The sequence below is a fragment of the Vicugna pacos genome, chromosome 12, assembly GCF_048564905.1.
Source record: "Vicugna pacos chromosome 12, VicPac4, whole genome shotgun sequence".
NCBI lineage: Eukaryota > Metazoa > Chordata > Mammalia > Artiodactyla > Camelidae > Vicugna > Vicugna pacos.
The window spans coordinates 27,323,072-27,338,832 of NC_132998.1; the positions used below are offsets into that span (position 1 = coordinate 27,323,072).

Here is a 15,761-nt window from a genome sequence, read left to right on the forward strand (position 1 = left end):
AATGAGTTTTTTATATTGATTACATATTGATTGCACATTGAAATGATAATATTTTGGATATACTAGGTTAAGTAAAATACATTATTAACATTAATTTTTCTTATTTTTTAGCTCATTTTTAATGTGGCTGCTAGAGAAATTTAAACGATATACATGGCTCACATTATATTTCTATTGGATGGTGTTGTTCTAGACTGACTATTCTGGAGCTCTCACGGAACTGGGCAGAGCTGGGCACATAATCAAACAATCGTGATACCACAAAGTAAGTGCTATGATAGACCCAGGAAGTGAGTGCTCTGAGGACAGAGAGCTGAGCCTTTGGTTCCGTCTGGCACAGGATCAGAGGTGGGGTGAGGTCATAAGCTAGGTCTCTGAGGGGAGGAGGAGTTTGCCATCTGGAGGACAGGGAAGGGGGTGTCCTGGGCATTGGGCATAGCACATGGTGGAGAGACATGAAACAATGAGAACTGTCCCTGGCACGATGAGCCCTTAGTGGGAGGAGGTGGTGTGGGTACCAATCAGAGAGTTAGACCACGCAGAGAAAGGAAAGCAAAGCCTTACTTAACAAGAGAAAGATGCATTTGCTGGGTAGCTGTGTGCCAGCCACTATGCCAGATGCTTTTCCCTCTATCAGCTCATTCGTTGACCCCACATAAACTTGTCCAGTATCAACTATGTGCTGGATATTATTCTGGGCGCTGAATATACAGAGGGAACAAGACAAAGTACCTGCCCTCAAGGAGCTGACATGCAGACAGTAAAATCCAGGGCAAGAAGGAAAGAGAAGAAACCAAGTTCAGAGAGATCAAGTCACTTGGGTAAAGTTACACAGCTGGTGATCAGTAGGACCAGGATTCTAATCCAGTTCTTGCTGATGCTAATTCTCATTACCGTATCAAGCTGCTCTGTGTGTCAGGCTAAGGAGTTTAAACTTGATTCCAAAGGCCACAGGAGATCAGTAGAATCTTGGAGGAGGGAGATACAGGGTCAGGTAGATGTATGTTTTAGGAATGAAGTATGGTGACCACGTGGAGGAAAGATGGCACTGAGATTGTAATTCTTGTAGGTGCCTCTCCTCAGCCTTTGTCAGAGCCCCCTCCCCTCCCCTCCGCAGATCACTTCCCTCTCTCCCCAATTCTATTTTCAGTACGGTGGTTAGAGGGAGACTTTCAAACCAAAGTCTGATTATTCACTGCTGTAATCAGAATTGGCCAGTGACTTCCTGCCTGACTCAGAATAAAACCCACCCAAAGTTCTCACATCACTCTACACAGTCCTGCAGGGTTGGGCCCCCTGTTAACTCTCTGGCCTCAACTCTTACTACTCTCTTATTTGATTCCACTCACAGTGACCTCCTCATCATTTCATCAACATGCCAAGAATATTGCTGCCTCGGGGCCTTTGCACTTACTAGACCCTATGCCTTGGAGGCTCGTCCCCCAGGTATCCATATTGTCCCCCAGATTCCAGGAGTGTAGATTCTCTCGCTTCCTTGGAGCCACTGCTTAAATGTCACTTTATGAGAAAATCTTTTCCTTACCATCATTCTCCACCTCCTTATCCTGTTTAATCTTCCTGGAACCCTTACCATTACCTGACCTTTATTTGTGTGTCTGTAAACCTAATGAGGGTAGGGACTTTGTTTTTGTTCACTTCTGTATCTCCAGTACCTAGAATCATGATTGGTAAGCACTTAGCTAATACGACCGAGTACATTCAGCCATACAGGGAGCAAAATGTAGACAAGAGCTCTTAATATCTCCCCCTTCCCCCTGCTGCCCAGAACCACCCCCACCAACACTCATTTAACCTCAATGAAACCCAAAGGCTCTTCCACTATAGCCAGCCAGACCTATTCCCACATGACATCCCTGTACATGACATGGGTACTCTCTCGACTTTCTGGCAGCCACTCTTTCCAGGGTGGTACGGTGTTGTTTTCTGCTTCTGGAGTCCTGCCAGTGCTCTCCCTGTTGATGGGGAATTTATCACATTTCAGTTTCTTTTCTCGATAACAGAACCTTCCAACGAATCCCTGCTGTTGTATTCCCACAGGAAGAAGCTATCTTATTTTTCAGTATAAAGTTTAGGACAGAGAAAACAAAGCAAATGGAACTGCTACCTACTGTCTGCTTGCGCCATTCACTTCACACCTGCACAAAGAAGGGAGCAAAACAGGGAGTGTGCAGGGAACATAAAACTGAAATCCCCCAAAGGGCCTGCAAATTGTCAGTGCCAAGGATCATCTCACCTGACATGATTCCACAGAGAGGTGAAGGCACCTGCCCAAAGTACCATCTCTGGGTACAGAGGGGGCTGGGAGCCCTGTCTCTTGTCCCACTTGGTTGTCCCCATACTACAGTGGATACCCAAAGTGACGCTTTTCCCAACAGGAACCTTCTGCCCCCTCAATCACCAAACAGTTGAGAAGAATTCAGAGTAGGATCTTAATCTGGGTTATTTTGCTTGAATCCTTGTAACATCAACTGATTCTATTGATAATTGTGTTTCTTGGTGTCTTCTGTCAGCCCCCATGAAAAGGACTTCTCTTGTATGCTTTTATGCACAAAATGTAACACCAATGGGAAGGTGGCAAAAATATTAACAGCCAACATTAATTGGGTGCTATCTTGTGTCATCTCGTGTTATTCTTAGTGGTTTTTTTTGCATTAACTCAATTAACTAATCCTCAACAAAACCCCTTTGAGCTAGATATTATTAGTGTCCACATTTTAAAGATGAGGAAACTGAGAAGCAAAACAGACACAAAGATCACACAGCCTGAAAGTGGCAGAGCCAGGATTTGAATTCAGCTGGTTTTGACTCTGGAGTCTATGCTCTTAACCACTGTTTTTACTGCTTCTCTAGCCACTTATCAGGGGAAGAAATATAGCTTTCTGCTTTGATTTATGAGTAATTTTTTTCTTTTTAGGGGGGTGTGGGGGAGGTGATTAGGTTTATTTCTTCATTTAATGGCGGTACTGGGGATTGAACCCAGGACCCTGTGCATGCTAAGTATGTGCTCTACCACTGAGCTACATCCATGAGTAATTTTAATTTATTTATGTTTATTGAAGTATAGTTGATTTACAATGTTGTATTAATTTCTGTTGTATAGCACAGTAATTCATTTGTACATATATATTTTCCTTTTCATATTCTTTTCAGATTTTTGATAAAAAACGGACTCAGATATTTTTACTTTTTAAGTATATATTACACATTCCAATAGCCTGTACTCTTCTAAGAAGTTTGGTGACTGGAGGTCAGCTGAATGCTGTAAATTGTATTTATTACCCACAGACTGGAAGCTTTAGGAAGATGACACCAGGCCTGTCTTGTCACAGAGCATTCTCAGCCCCAGATGCCTGGTCTGTAGTGGGAAAAAACCCAAGAAATATTGTTGATTGACTACATTTGTCTCTTACTGCTTTGTGACTATTGAATACTATTCTTATTTAATCTCTGATACATGTAATCTAGGAAAAATTAAAGGAAAAACTCTGGCTCCAAGTAATAAGTCTTCTCTTTAAATAGGCAAGTGGACAGAGAACATGAAAGTGGCATTTTCGGTTCCAACTCTTCAGATGGCTGCTGCAATCTTCCATCTTGCTTCTTCTATGTCAAATACAGACAGTATAAGCTGTATGTATTAGAGCACTACTAGCGGCTGTAACAAAGAAACTCTCTAATTTCAGGGGCTTAACACACAAAAAATTTATTTCTCACTCATGGACTGGTCCAGGGTCCTGGTCAGAGGATAGCTTTTATTCCTCAAGGTGATGCAAGGACACAGGGTTCTTTAATCTAGTGACTCCCCCATCCTCTGGGGCCTTGGTGTCCTCTGCTTCCAACTAGGCAACATGGGCAAGGCACACTCATTTTTAAACACCCTGGTATAGAAGTCATGAACATCACTTTTGCTCATATCCTATCAGATATCACCAGTCACATGGCCACTCTTAGGCTGTGAAATATATGCCCAGCTGAGCAGCTGTCTGTCAGCTCACCTGGGGAAGGAGAAGCATGAATATATATTTTTTTTTGCCAGATTAAGCTGGCTTGCTTTTTATTGTAAAATGTTTATCAGACAACATACTTGAGTTAGAAAGGTCACAACCTTAGGTAATTTTCTAAAACCTCATCTAGAAAAAGGAAAGACTAGTGTCAGCCAAAGCACAGGCATTCACTGATGTGAACTGAGATGTCAGGCAGCTTGGAGCAGGGGTCAGAGCAAAGTTGCCTGATCACAGGCAACTCAACCTCTTTGAGACTCAGTGGTAACAGCCAAATGGGGACCACAGCACCCATCTTGCAATTTCACAATGACTAGAGGTAATACATATAAAGGTCCTGGCAGACAGTAGATAGCAGTAAACATTAACTGGCATTATTATGTTTTCTGAACAAAGATTTCTCAAGAAAGTAAACACATTTTCTTTCTTTTAAATTGCTTTCAAAATAGAAAGTGTAATAAAGAGCAAGTAATGAGCCTTGTGTAAATATAAGTTGTAGGACAGTGTAGATGTCACGCTCCCAACTGCAGATGTTACAACATCGGTCCCATATCCAGAATGAAGCCAGAAATCAGGGTCTAATCAGGAAGTATGAGTATATGAGTAAACTGCTCATAATTGCCTGAATTCTAGTAGGAGTCATGGAAGATGAAAAGTAAGTATAATATTAATAGCCATGATTTATTGAGTGTATACATTATATCTCTTAATCCTCACACCAACACCCTGGGACATATTATTACCACCGCCAAGATCAACTATGTTATTACCATCACCATTTTGCAGATGAGAGAACTGAGGGGCAGAGAGGGAACAGAACTGGCCCAAACAGTCAATTACTAGTGGTGGAACAGGGATTTGAACCCAGGCAGTCTGACTCCAGAACTCAAACTCTTAATCAAGGAGCCTGGGATCGTGTTGGAGGAAACACTTTATCTATGTGAAAACACTTGAGCACAAGGTATGATAACATTGTGCTGAAGTGTGGTTCAAACTATAAATGCTATAGGAATTCATTCTGGAGGAACTCCCTGTGCTTGGGCATGACTGTGTGCCAGGCATTGTACTGGGTGTTTCCATCCTTCCCATTTAAGGAGAGGTAGCACAGCACATGTGGAAGAAGAAGAGTACCAACTCTGGAACCTAGACAGATAGGGTTGACATCCTGGTGCTGCTATTTACAAGCTGTGTAATCTCAGGCAAATTACTTAACCTTTCTGATATGGTTTCCTCAATTGAAAACAGGGTTTACTGTCAAAATAGGGTCAGCATATGGTAGCTGCTATTCATTCAACAAATACTAATTAAGTCCCAGGCACTTGGGAGCAACACTATCAGCCAGAAAAAGCTAGGTCATGCTGCTGTAACAACCAACCCCCAAATCTCCCTGGTTTAACATTTGCTCACACGACTTTCTCAGTGTAGGTTAGCTGGGACAGTTCTGCCATCTTTACAGAGGTCCAGGCTGGATGAGGGAGGCTCTATCTCTGTATTTCATGGTTGTCAAGATATGATTGCCAATACTGAATTTTCAGGATTGACAGATATGGGCATTTGCCCATTGGCCCTAAAAAGTTTCTGCCCAAAAGCAATGCATCTCACATCTGCTCTCATTCCACTGGCGTATGCAAGTCACATGGCCACATCTAATTTCAAGAGGATGGAGTAGTGGATTGCTACCATGTCCCTGGGGATGGAAAGAACCAGAAAATATTTGAACAGCTTTAATTACCACTACAAACATAACTTGTTTACTTGTAAAATAGATCCACTAATCTATACTGTAAGAAGAGGAAACTGAAGTTCTGAGAGGTTAAGTCATTTGACCGAGGTCACACAGCCTAACCCTTGGGGGAGCCAGGCTCCACCTGCATGTTATTCACTCTGACTTTTTAATCTACATACACAATGTCTACTGATTTTGTATAAAAGTAGAATAGTTGCTTGATGGGGGCAGGGAGGCCCTGCAAGTGTGGAAGACAGAACAGGAATTGAATAAACATGGCCTTTGTGTTTGTAGAATGCAATAACCAGTGTGCTCCTGAGGAAGGTAGGAAGGGGCAGAGGCGCTTATGTCAAGCACCAGTAGAAGAGAAGTCTGGACAGAGAATGCCAAGCACAAGAGTGTGGCAGAGGCATACCTATGGGGAATATAACGACTGTGGTGTTACACGCCATTACTCTGGTAGCAGGGAAGGGGTTTACAGGGACACGCTGTAGCTGGAGTCCGGGTAAGGTGATAAGGGGTAGACAGGAGTGAAGACAGCAGGAATGCAGAAGGGATGAACCTGAGAGCTGCAGAGGAGGGTGGACCCCGCTCACGGGTGAAAAAGTAAAGAATCACTAGGTGATGTGCAGAACGCACCATTCTTCATACCTCACTCTTCCCATCCCAGTCTGGTATACTGCACTTACTATTATTAAAAAAAAATTCCTTAAGGTCTCTTTTTCTCTCGCTTTCTTCCTTATTTTATCTTGCAGTTTCTTAGAAGAACCCGTGCAGCCTCGCCGCAGCGGTTGGCCCTTCCTGCCTGACCCTCGCTCGGAGGGGTAGGGTGTCTGGCACCATCTCCAGGATTTGGTCATTTCAGTTAAGGGAAAACTCCAAAGGCCCTAGAGGCCAAGAGGCTTGCTCGTCGCCTCTAGCCCAGCAGGCCCCGGGCCTTGCTCCTCCCACAGTCCCTGGTTTGCCCACCTCCAAAAACAGTGGGCAGGGTGGGCGCCCAGCTCCATCCTGCAGCTACTAGCGCCCCAACTCTCTTCCTCTCCCAGCGGCTCCCGGGGCTGGAGTCCTGGATGGTGTCGGCAGTTGGGCGGCAGGCCCCAGGTTCAGCCTCCGGGCCTCCCTTCCTCCCGACTCGCCTTTCTTCTGGGAGGGCACCGGGCTGGGGTCAATGCGCCCCTCTTGGGTTTCTCCAGGGCCTGCAACTGCCCCAGGCGAGCAGCCCTCAGGGTGGGGGCCTGCAAGGAGCGGGTGCCAGCCCTGGCGGGGCGGGAAGGGGTGCGCACTGCGGTGGGGGTAGGGGAGCCGTGACTCACCGCCTGTAACCCAACACCCGCCTGTTTCCCCTCCCCCAGCCTCTCCCCCGACTCCGGCCTGGCGGCCGCGGCGAAACCCAAAAGAAAATGAAGGGGCGCTCAAGCCCGTGGCGCCCCCGGCCGGATCGCGAGCGGCCCCGGGCGGCTCCCGGCTCCGAGTGCTCTCGTCAGCCCGCCTCCGGGGTTCGGCGAGCCGCCGCCGCCCGGGCACGAGCAGGAAGGGAGGCCGAGCGGCCGCGGCAGGAGGCGGAGACCGCGGCGGCTGCGGTGGAGGGCCCGCGATAGCGGCGGCGGCGGCGGCGGCGGGAGAGCCCGGGGAGTGGGCGCCCGGGCTAGGAACCCCGCGGTCCCAGTCCCGGCTGAGCGAGGACAAAGCCCCCTGGCCTCCGCTGCGGCCTACCCTGCGCGGCACAAAGGGCGAGCCGCGACACGCACCCATCCCCCTCCCAGCTCGGGGTGGCCCGGGGGCCCCAGGAGGCGGCCGGGAGGTGGGGGAAGCCCCGGTCGCGCCGCCCCTCGCCCCCTCCCCGGGGGCCGGCCAGCGCGCCGTCCCCGCCCCCGCCCCGTCTGCGCGTCCTGCCCGGGAGGGGGGCGCGGCGCCCCACATAACACTCCCCCTCCTGCGCTCGGAGCCACCCCTCTCCCCTCCCTCCCGCGAACACCACCGCCTCCCCTGCCACCGCCGCCACCTCGCCCGACGCGCCGCAGCTCGCCGCGGCCGGTGGGCGGTGCGCGGACTGTGCGCGCGGGGGGCGCCAGATGTGCCGTCCCCGCCGCGGCCAGTGACCCAGTCGCAGCCCGGGCGGGATTGGGCCGCCTCCCCAATGCTGCGGGGGCGACCTTGAGCGCGCCTCGGTTTCCCTCGGCGGGGACCCCGAGAACCCGAGCGCTGTGCCCGGTCCTGCCCTCTCCAGCCCGGCTCGCCCCGCGTTCAGACATGGAGGGGGCTGCTGCGCCCGCGGCCGGGGACGGCCCCGACTTGAGGCCGGGGGCGCCGGGCTCTCCCCTGGAGACGGTGGCCGGGGCGACCGCAGCCCCCGCGGCGGCGGCCCCAGAGCCCAGGAAGCCGCACGGGGTGAAGCGGCATCACCACAAGCACAACTTGAAGCACCGCTACGAGCTGCAGGAGACCCTGGGCAAAGGCACCTACGGCAAAGTCAAGAGGGCTACCGAGAGGTTTTCGGGTCGAGTGGTGAGTTGGGGAAAAACCCGGGTGGCGCAGGCTAGACGCGGCCGGGGACCGAGGGCACGGGGTCTGGGACGCGGAAGGGATCTCTTGTTGGAGAGGGCTTCCCGGGAACCCCCGGACAGATTCCTCATTCTCCCCCCAGCTCCCCGTGGCTCAGGCGTGTCTTTCTCCCGAAACACTTGTTACATCCTGTCTGCGCATATTTTGGGGGTTTTGATCCCAGCAGCAAAGTAGTGTTTATGATTTGCAAACACTTTGCAGCGGCAGGACCGTTGGGGTCTCCCTCGCGGGCACGCATTCATGTCCTGGAATGCCTTACTGCTCTAACTCCAAACAGACCCACATCCTCAGCTGGGAGCTGGTCCCCCAAGTCCGGTGTCCTGTAGATGAATGAGACCCCCCCACCCCGCATCCTCCCATCACCCTGATGCTGCAAGGGAAGGCCGGTTCCTGCCTGTTTTTAAGAGAGGTTAGGGGGCAAAAATAAAGGCTACTGCATGCCTGAGGGTTGTGACAGTTTGGGTTGACTTCTGGGAGGACTGAAATGCCCAGGGCATGGACAGCCTCACAGACACTGAGTTGCAGACTCAACTGCAGTTCAGGCCCTGGCTGCAGGGCTACTCCATTGCTTAAGGGGTCTGGCTCAGCTGACCCACTCTTTGTGACAGCTGAAGAGAAACCCTGCCAGGTTCCTAAGACCATTTACACAGCCCCAAGTAGTGCCTTGAGTGCTTTGGGGTCTCTGTATTGTCCCAAACTTGGTTTGTTGTCATTTTTCTTTCTGCAGAACAGGATCTTGAAATCCACACTGCTTGTGGCTAGAGGGTTGGGTTCAAAGTGACTGACTGTTGCAGAAAGATTTTGTGTGGTGTGTGGCAGAAAATTAACATGCTTCTTTGATTTGAAGCATGTCAGTTGGATTTTAATCGACTCAGGGCCAAAGTCAGGAACTAATTATGTGCACTTTTGGGGATGTTTTGGGGCTCAGGTTGCTTATAAACTTAACAAATGACCACAGGGAAAAAACAAAATGAAGTGGTAGGTTGGTGTTGGTATTCTTCTTTCGCATCTGTGTATTTGGATACCTGGATTACTCCCTTACTCTAAGCTTCACCCTTTGAGTTGATACAGCTTTATCCTACAGCTTAAAAAAATCTGTTACGGATTAATTGGAAATTTGAGACATTATACATTGTATTTTTAAGTTGTCTCCTATCAACAAATTCTATAGCAAGCATTTGAGAGTGCACTCTGGGGCAGGTGCTTCAAGAGGAGATGGTTGTAGAGATGTCCTTTGAGGAGCACACTTTCTGGTTTGTGGGAGAGGAGGCTGAGAAACGTGCGCTTCATTCATGCTTTTCTTCTGAGGTGATATTCCCCAGGCTGGATGTTGAATAAGCAAAATCTAAGCCTAGCTCCTTGCTCGTGTTGTCTTAATAGCTGTTGAAGAATCGCGCTGGGAAGTTGGAAAGCGGAATAATGAAAAACAGACGCGGTTTGAGCTGCAGGTTGAGGATGTGAGCTTGTGAGGGGTTGAGTGGTAAGGGTGTGTCTGGAATCTGTAAGGGGATACAGATGCCTGAAGGCTGGGATCTGCCGCTAACTGAAAGAATGAAAGCTTGTCTCATGGCTGACATCTTTCTGAGCATCACTGGGGCTTCAGGTATTTGTCTAGCTCTCAGATCCACCGACTAGGATAGAGTGAAGGGGACTGCATCAATAGACAGCAGCCTGCCTTTCTCTTTTTGTGGGTGTCTTTCCCTTTATTTGCAGAAACTCTGAAACATTCCGTCGGGATTTAGTAGAATGGCCACTAGGGGGCGCCCTGAGAACGGAAGAGGCTCATTTAACAGCCACAAGATTTGAGTCTGGCTGTGTTATTGTCCAGACCTAGTGCAGTTTCCCATTGTGCTATTTATTTCAGCTACATCCCTTGTTTTACTCAAAAATTATGCAAAGAGTTTGAATCTGGTAGCATATCCACATCCAGAAACAGGCAGTCACCAAACTGCTATCGACTTGATAGATAAGCTTAGGATGTTAGCAAAATCTGGTGAAAACCTTGCATTAAGCAGATGGGAAAACTGAGACTGGGTGAAGGGAAGGCCTCTTTGGTCTTGAGTCCTCCTCCTGCTGAGCACAGTGCTCGCAGATGGTGTTAAAACTTGAGTGAGAAACAGGAATTGTCAGGTGGAAAATTCCCTGTGCCTGACTGAACAGAAAATAAAACAACCACCCCCAAAATTGGTCAACAAGTTGTTCTTGCCTGTACAGTACGTGGTGACTCAGAAGCTGTCAAAAGCAGCAAGAATTTTCATCGAAAGTATGAAAAACTTGAAGTTTTCGTAGTTTTCTTTTGGTTCCAAGGATGCACTAAACATTCACAACCTGCTTTTGAGGTGCAGTTAAGGAGAATTCAGAGCATGCTGTCTCAATTCTGCCTTTTAGATCTTTGAGTAGGATTGTGAAGAGTTGTTTTATTTTCATTTGTACCCACGCCTTTTAGAGCACTTCCCGAGGGGAGCAGTGCCTTTTAGCTGCTTTGCCAGTACCTGTGGCTGAAGTCGGGTGCTGGGCGTCAGGCTGCATGAGATGCTGTGAAATCAGCACTCCTGAGTTGGAGAAGTGTTTAAGAATGAGAGTGCTGTGGCTTTTAATTGCACGTCTGGAAGGGCCTAGTGAATCAAACAAAACGCACCATGCAGCATCATCGCTCTGTGAAAGGCAGTTCCAAAGAGAGTTGTAGAATCAGGAACACGGAGTCAGCTGGTCCAGCCTCTGCCTGATCCAGGCATCCTCCCCTCTGAATCCTAAATGTGGTCTTGCTACCACTGCTTAAGCATGTCCACGAGAAAGGACTCTGATCTCTAATCTCTGGCTTCTTCCAGAGATTAACAAACCCCACAATGAGGCAGTCTTGCAGGAGGGCTAAGAGTCTTGGCTTACATCCAAGTCCTGACCAGTCTCTTACTAGCTTTGTGACTTTGGGCAAGCTGTGTAACTTTCAGAAACTTCTGCTTCCTCATCTGTAAAATGGTACCAACTTCATGGACTTGTGAGAATTGAATAAAACAACCTATGGAAAGCCTCAAAGGGGGAAATTAGCAAGTTTTGTTCCTTCTTTCAGAAGATGCTTTTCCTCTCACTTGGACTTTCATATATATTTTAAGACCATTATACATGATGCATTGGACAATTAACCTTGTGTCCATCCAAGAGAGGTGGGGACATAATCAACTTTGCAGGTTAATTGGGGAAGTGCACCCCTAGGAAGCCCAGAGAGCCAGCCAGATTCTGCTAGGAGCTGAGAACATTTCTAAAGCCTTGAATTTGGGCTTTGTTTATTGCACAACTTTTGCTTTAATACGGTGTTGGGCAGGGCAGTGGAGCAAGCCTCTGTGTGATAACATGGTGTTATCTTTGAGCCAAACTCCCTGGACCCTCAGGCTGCACCCAGCATTGCCAAAAAACCAAGAGCAAAAGCAAACAATGTTTTGGGGAAAGGTGTGATGCGATCACCGCCCCATCAAGGGCTAAGTTCAGCATTCCCTCTGCACCGGGTTATCTCTGGTGAGCAGTGCACGGTTTGGCATGAGCAGGAAGCAGGTCTCTGGGAGGGGTCCGTCATGGGAGTGGCAGGGCTTGTGGGCACAATGTGCCCCCAATTTGTCACGGTGTTTCTGGGTGGGTGATGGGGCATCCTCACGCAGCAGTGGAACCTATTTGACCAAAAATGGGTATTTTAAACACTGGCCCAAAGTTATTCATAGCCTGGTGCTGAAAAACTACGGATCAGGGGGCAAAATAGTGAGCTGGCCTGCCGAGCCAGGGGTGCGTGGCTGTCATCTGCATGGTGGCTGAGGTGAGGTTCCACGTTGCAGCTAGGGCCCACACTTGGTTTCAGGGAGTAAGGGACCTCGGCAGACATGCGGTCCAAACTCCTTATCCTTGCAGTGGGAAAAATGAGGCACAGAAGTGTTAAGTGACTTTTCTGAGGCTGCACAGCTGGTAAGTGACTGAGTTGGGTCTAAGACACCTGATTCTTGGTTTGGTATTTTTCCATCACTCATTTAATAAATCTGTACTAGCGTAAGACATGATCCTCACTCTTAAGGAGTTTGTAATCTAGTAGCAAAGACAAAGTGTACTTACAAATATTGAACTAATTCTGCTCAAGTCAGCAAAGATTTATTACCATCTGCTTCTCACCATGTTAAATTCTGGGACATACACATGAATAAGACTCGAGGAACTTATAGTCTGGTGGAAGAGACCTGGGGAGCAGTCGCTAGGCCAGGGGTACCTCTTTTACACAGAAATTGATTATTTTCAGAGATTTTCAAGTTGGAATGTAGCTCATTGAAGCTCAGTTCATTAAACTGAGCTCAGTCCTGGATAGGAGCACCTCTCCCTGTATGGCCGCCGCTGCTATTATTACTACCAGCTGATATTTTTGAGAGTTTGGGGGTGTGTCACGCTGTGCTAAGTGCTTGACAGACACATTTTCTCACTTAATCCTCACTACAGCCCTAAGAGGTGTGCACTCTCGTTGGACCCATTTAACAGATGGGGAAAACAACGCTTGGGGAGGTTAAGTAACTTGCTCAGGGTCAAACAGCTAGACAGTTTCAAACAAGTCTTACCTAGCTTGAGACCCATCGCCGCTAGAGAAAGGGAGAACTTTCTTTACGATGCACAGCGGGTGACCTCGGGATTTGGGCGTGGAATTTCGCTCTTGTGCCAGAAGACTAGCTATGGGTGATTCTTCTCCTGGGGCTTTTGCGTTGTTCAGGAAGGGGCTAGAGAAGGGGACGTGGCATACTGCAGGATTAGGGAGGGCAAGGGCTGTTGAAGATGGCCCCTGATTTGGGTTTCCTGAGACTGAAACATGGAGCCTTTCAGGCAGAGGGCAGAGTCCAGGGTGAGTGGGCCAGACTGCTTGGATGTAGGGCTTATGCCGGGATGCAGTGGGAGGCAAGGTTGGTCAGATGGGATAAGGGCAATAATAATAATATTTAATAGCGATAATAATAATAATAGCAGCTAATTTTCTTGAGTGCTTATAACATGCGAGGTACATTAAACTAATTTAATTCTCGTAACAAACCTGTAATCATATCATTTTCTGGATGAAGAGACTGAGTCACAGAGAGGTTCACTAGCCTGCCAAGGTCACATGCAGCAGCAGAGCCAGGGTTTGGACCGCGGCAGCATGAATGCAGAGACCTTGACCATCTCCCGTCCTCTGGGTGGGCTGAGCTGGGTTCTGATTACAGTGAGGCTCTGAGCCCATCAGTCTTGGGTGCTGGCTTGGAGCGGGGAGGCCTGCTGGGAGGTTTTCACAAGAGTTGTGGTATGAGAAGATAAGGATCAAACAGAGTTGTGGGAGAGAGATGTCTGCTCCTCGGCCAGGAGCATGTTTTAATGAAGCAGGTCAGGGAGCTCTCCACCTGGACACACACTGAGTTCTTTGTTCCTTAAGCAGCCTCAGATTCTGGAATCCCTGGGGGGCCTCGAGAGGTGAGCAGGTTTACTTTCCTGCCTGCAGACAGATATGCACCCACCCCACTCCAGGACGTGGTCTCACTTCCTCCTGCGAAGCTGCAGGACATAAGGAATGAATTGAGGTATCTTGTCCACTGTGATGCCCCGTCTAACTGTCTTGGACCTACTTTCGGTGCCTAGCAGAGTGCCAGGCACATAGTAGGTCCTGAGCAAAGGCTTGTGGGATGGAACGGAAAGGAATACCTTGAGTGAGAGACTATTTAGGAGGCATAGAGGCTGTGGGTCACCATCCCTGACCTCAAGGAGCTTTGAGACTTGTGGGCAAGAAAAAACAACGGCTGGAAATGAATGGCGGGTTACGTAGCTGAGTCTGCAAAGACAGGCAGACCTTTCCCTGCACGAATTCCCTTTCTGTTCCATTTACTCCTGCACTCCTTAGGGGGAGAGAGACTTCCTGGCCATGGCTTCCTGTCCTCAGTGGCTCCAGAGTCAGACAGCCTAAGTCTCATTTGTCTTTCCCACATGAAAGTCCTGGAGCATCTGTAAGTTATGATTTGTGAAGTATCTGCTTTAAAGCAGAATGCATTTATCATCCCGCTGGCCCAGACAACACTATACAGCCCAGGAATGAGAAGATCCCAGGCCCCGGCATAGGGGGAGGTAGGCCAGATGACCTACCCGTGAGTCGAGTCTGGCTGTATCGATAAAATTCTCTGGAAACAGCCCAGGAGTAGCCAGATGTTGATTTCACGGCGAGGCTCTTTGGTAAACTTTTAACTGCATGTTAAACTGGGGCTGGGCAAGTCCCCGCCTAGGTCTACCCAGGAGGAATGCAAACACATGTCACACAGAAACTTGCACACAAATGTTTGTAGCAGAATTATTCCTAAGAGCCCCAAAGTAGAAGCAAGCCAAATGTCCATCAACTGATGGGTGGACAGACAGAGTGTGGTGGGTTCATTCCTTTTAGAGGATAACATTTATGATCAATTCCATAATTTTATTTATGGAATATTACTCAGGAATAAAAAGAAATGAAGTACTGCTACATGCTGCAATAGGGGTGAACCTTGAAAGCAGTATGCTGAGTGAAAGAAGCCAGTCACAGATCAGATGTTGGATGATTTCATTTCTCTGAAATATCCCCACGTAGGCAAATCCATAGAGACAGGAAATAAATGAGTGGTTGCCTAGGGCCGGAGTGGGTTGGAAGTAAATGAGGAGAGGCTGCTTATGGGGCCGGGGTTTCTTTTTGGGGTGATGAAAGTGTTCTAAAATTGATTGTAATTATGGTTGCACAACTCTGTGAATACGCTAGAAACCCCTGGGTTATGCATTTTTGAATGCGTGAATTGTATGATATGTGAGTTCTGTCTCCATAAAGCTATGGAAACCAACTGAGGCTTGGGGAGAGGTTGGGAAGTGGGGATGGAGGCAGAAACCTGTGTCTATCAGGCCCCCCAGATTCCAGCTTCAGAGCTCCCGTGTTCTGTAAGGAGTGGAAAGCCTTGTCCAGTGTGCCGAGGTCAAGACTGCGCCCTGGGACCGGACTGCTAGGCTCCCCGATCCATCCCACCCCTTGACAGCCGTGTGGTCTCATTTCCTCTAAATCTCTGGGTTCTCACTGGGGCCTCATAGAATTCTTTCTGGGGCCCAAAGGAGTTCTTTATGGATGAGAGGATTCAGTAAGGTGACATGATGTAGTTAAGCCTTTAGCCCTAAGCCTGGCATATAGTAGGTGCACAGTACACGCAGCGAGAGCCATGGCTGGTCTAGGCACATCTGTGCCTATTAGGAAAAGGCCCCTCTCTAGGTGGATGAATTTAAAAGGTTGGTCTCCCCGCCACGCAGCAGCACCCCCTGGCTGGCGGCTCCAGGGGGTGGGAACGTGTGGGCTGGGTGCCCTGGGCACCCATTCCACAGCCCTGATGGCGGCTCTCACTGCTCTCCATAGCTACCACTCGTCACCATGCTGTGGCTGAAGATTCCCAGGATAAAGACGCAGCCTC

General features: G+C 48.8%; 1 protein-coding gene across 1 annotated transcript in view; it reads left to right on the top strand.

The window, feature by feature from the left end:
* Window positions 1–7,102: 7,102 nt before the first annotated feature.
* The window catches only part of NUAK1 (NUAK family kinase 1), a 67,739-nt gene continuing 59,080 nt past the window's right edge, over window positions 7,103–15,761 (top strand). Inside the window, exon 1 of the mRNA XM_015240633.3 lies at window positions 7,103–8,250. Coding sequence (XP_015096119.2) covers window positions 7,996–8,250 — 255 coding nt within the window. The 5' untranslated portion in view covers window positions 7,103–7,995. The remainder of the gene's footprint in view (window positions 8,251–15,761) is intronic.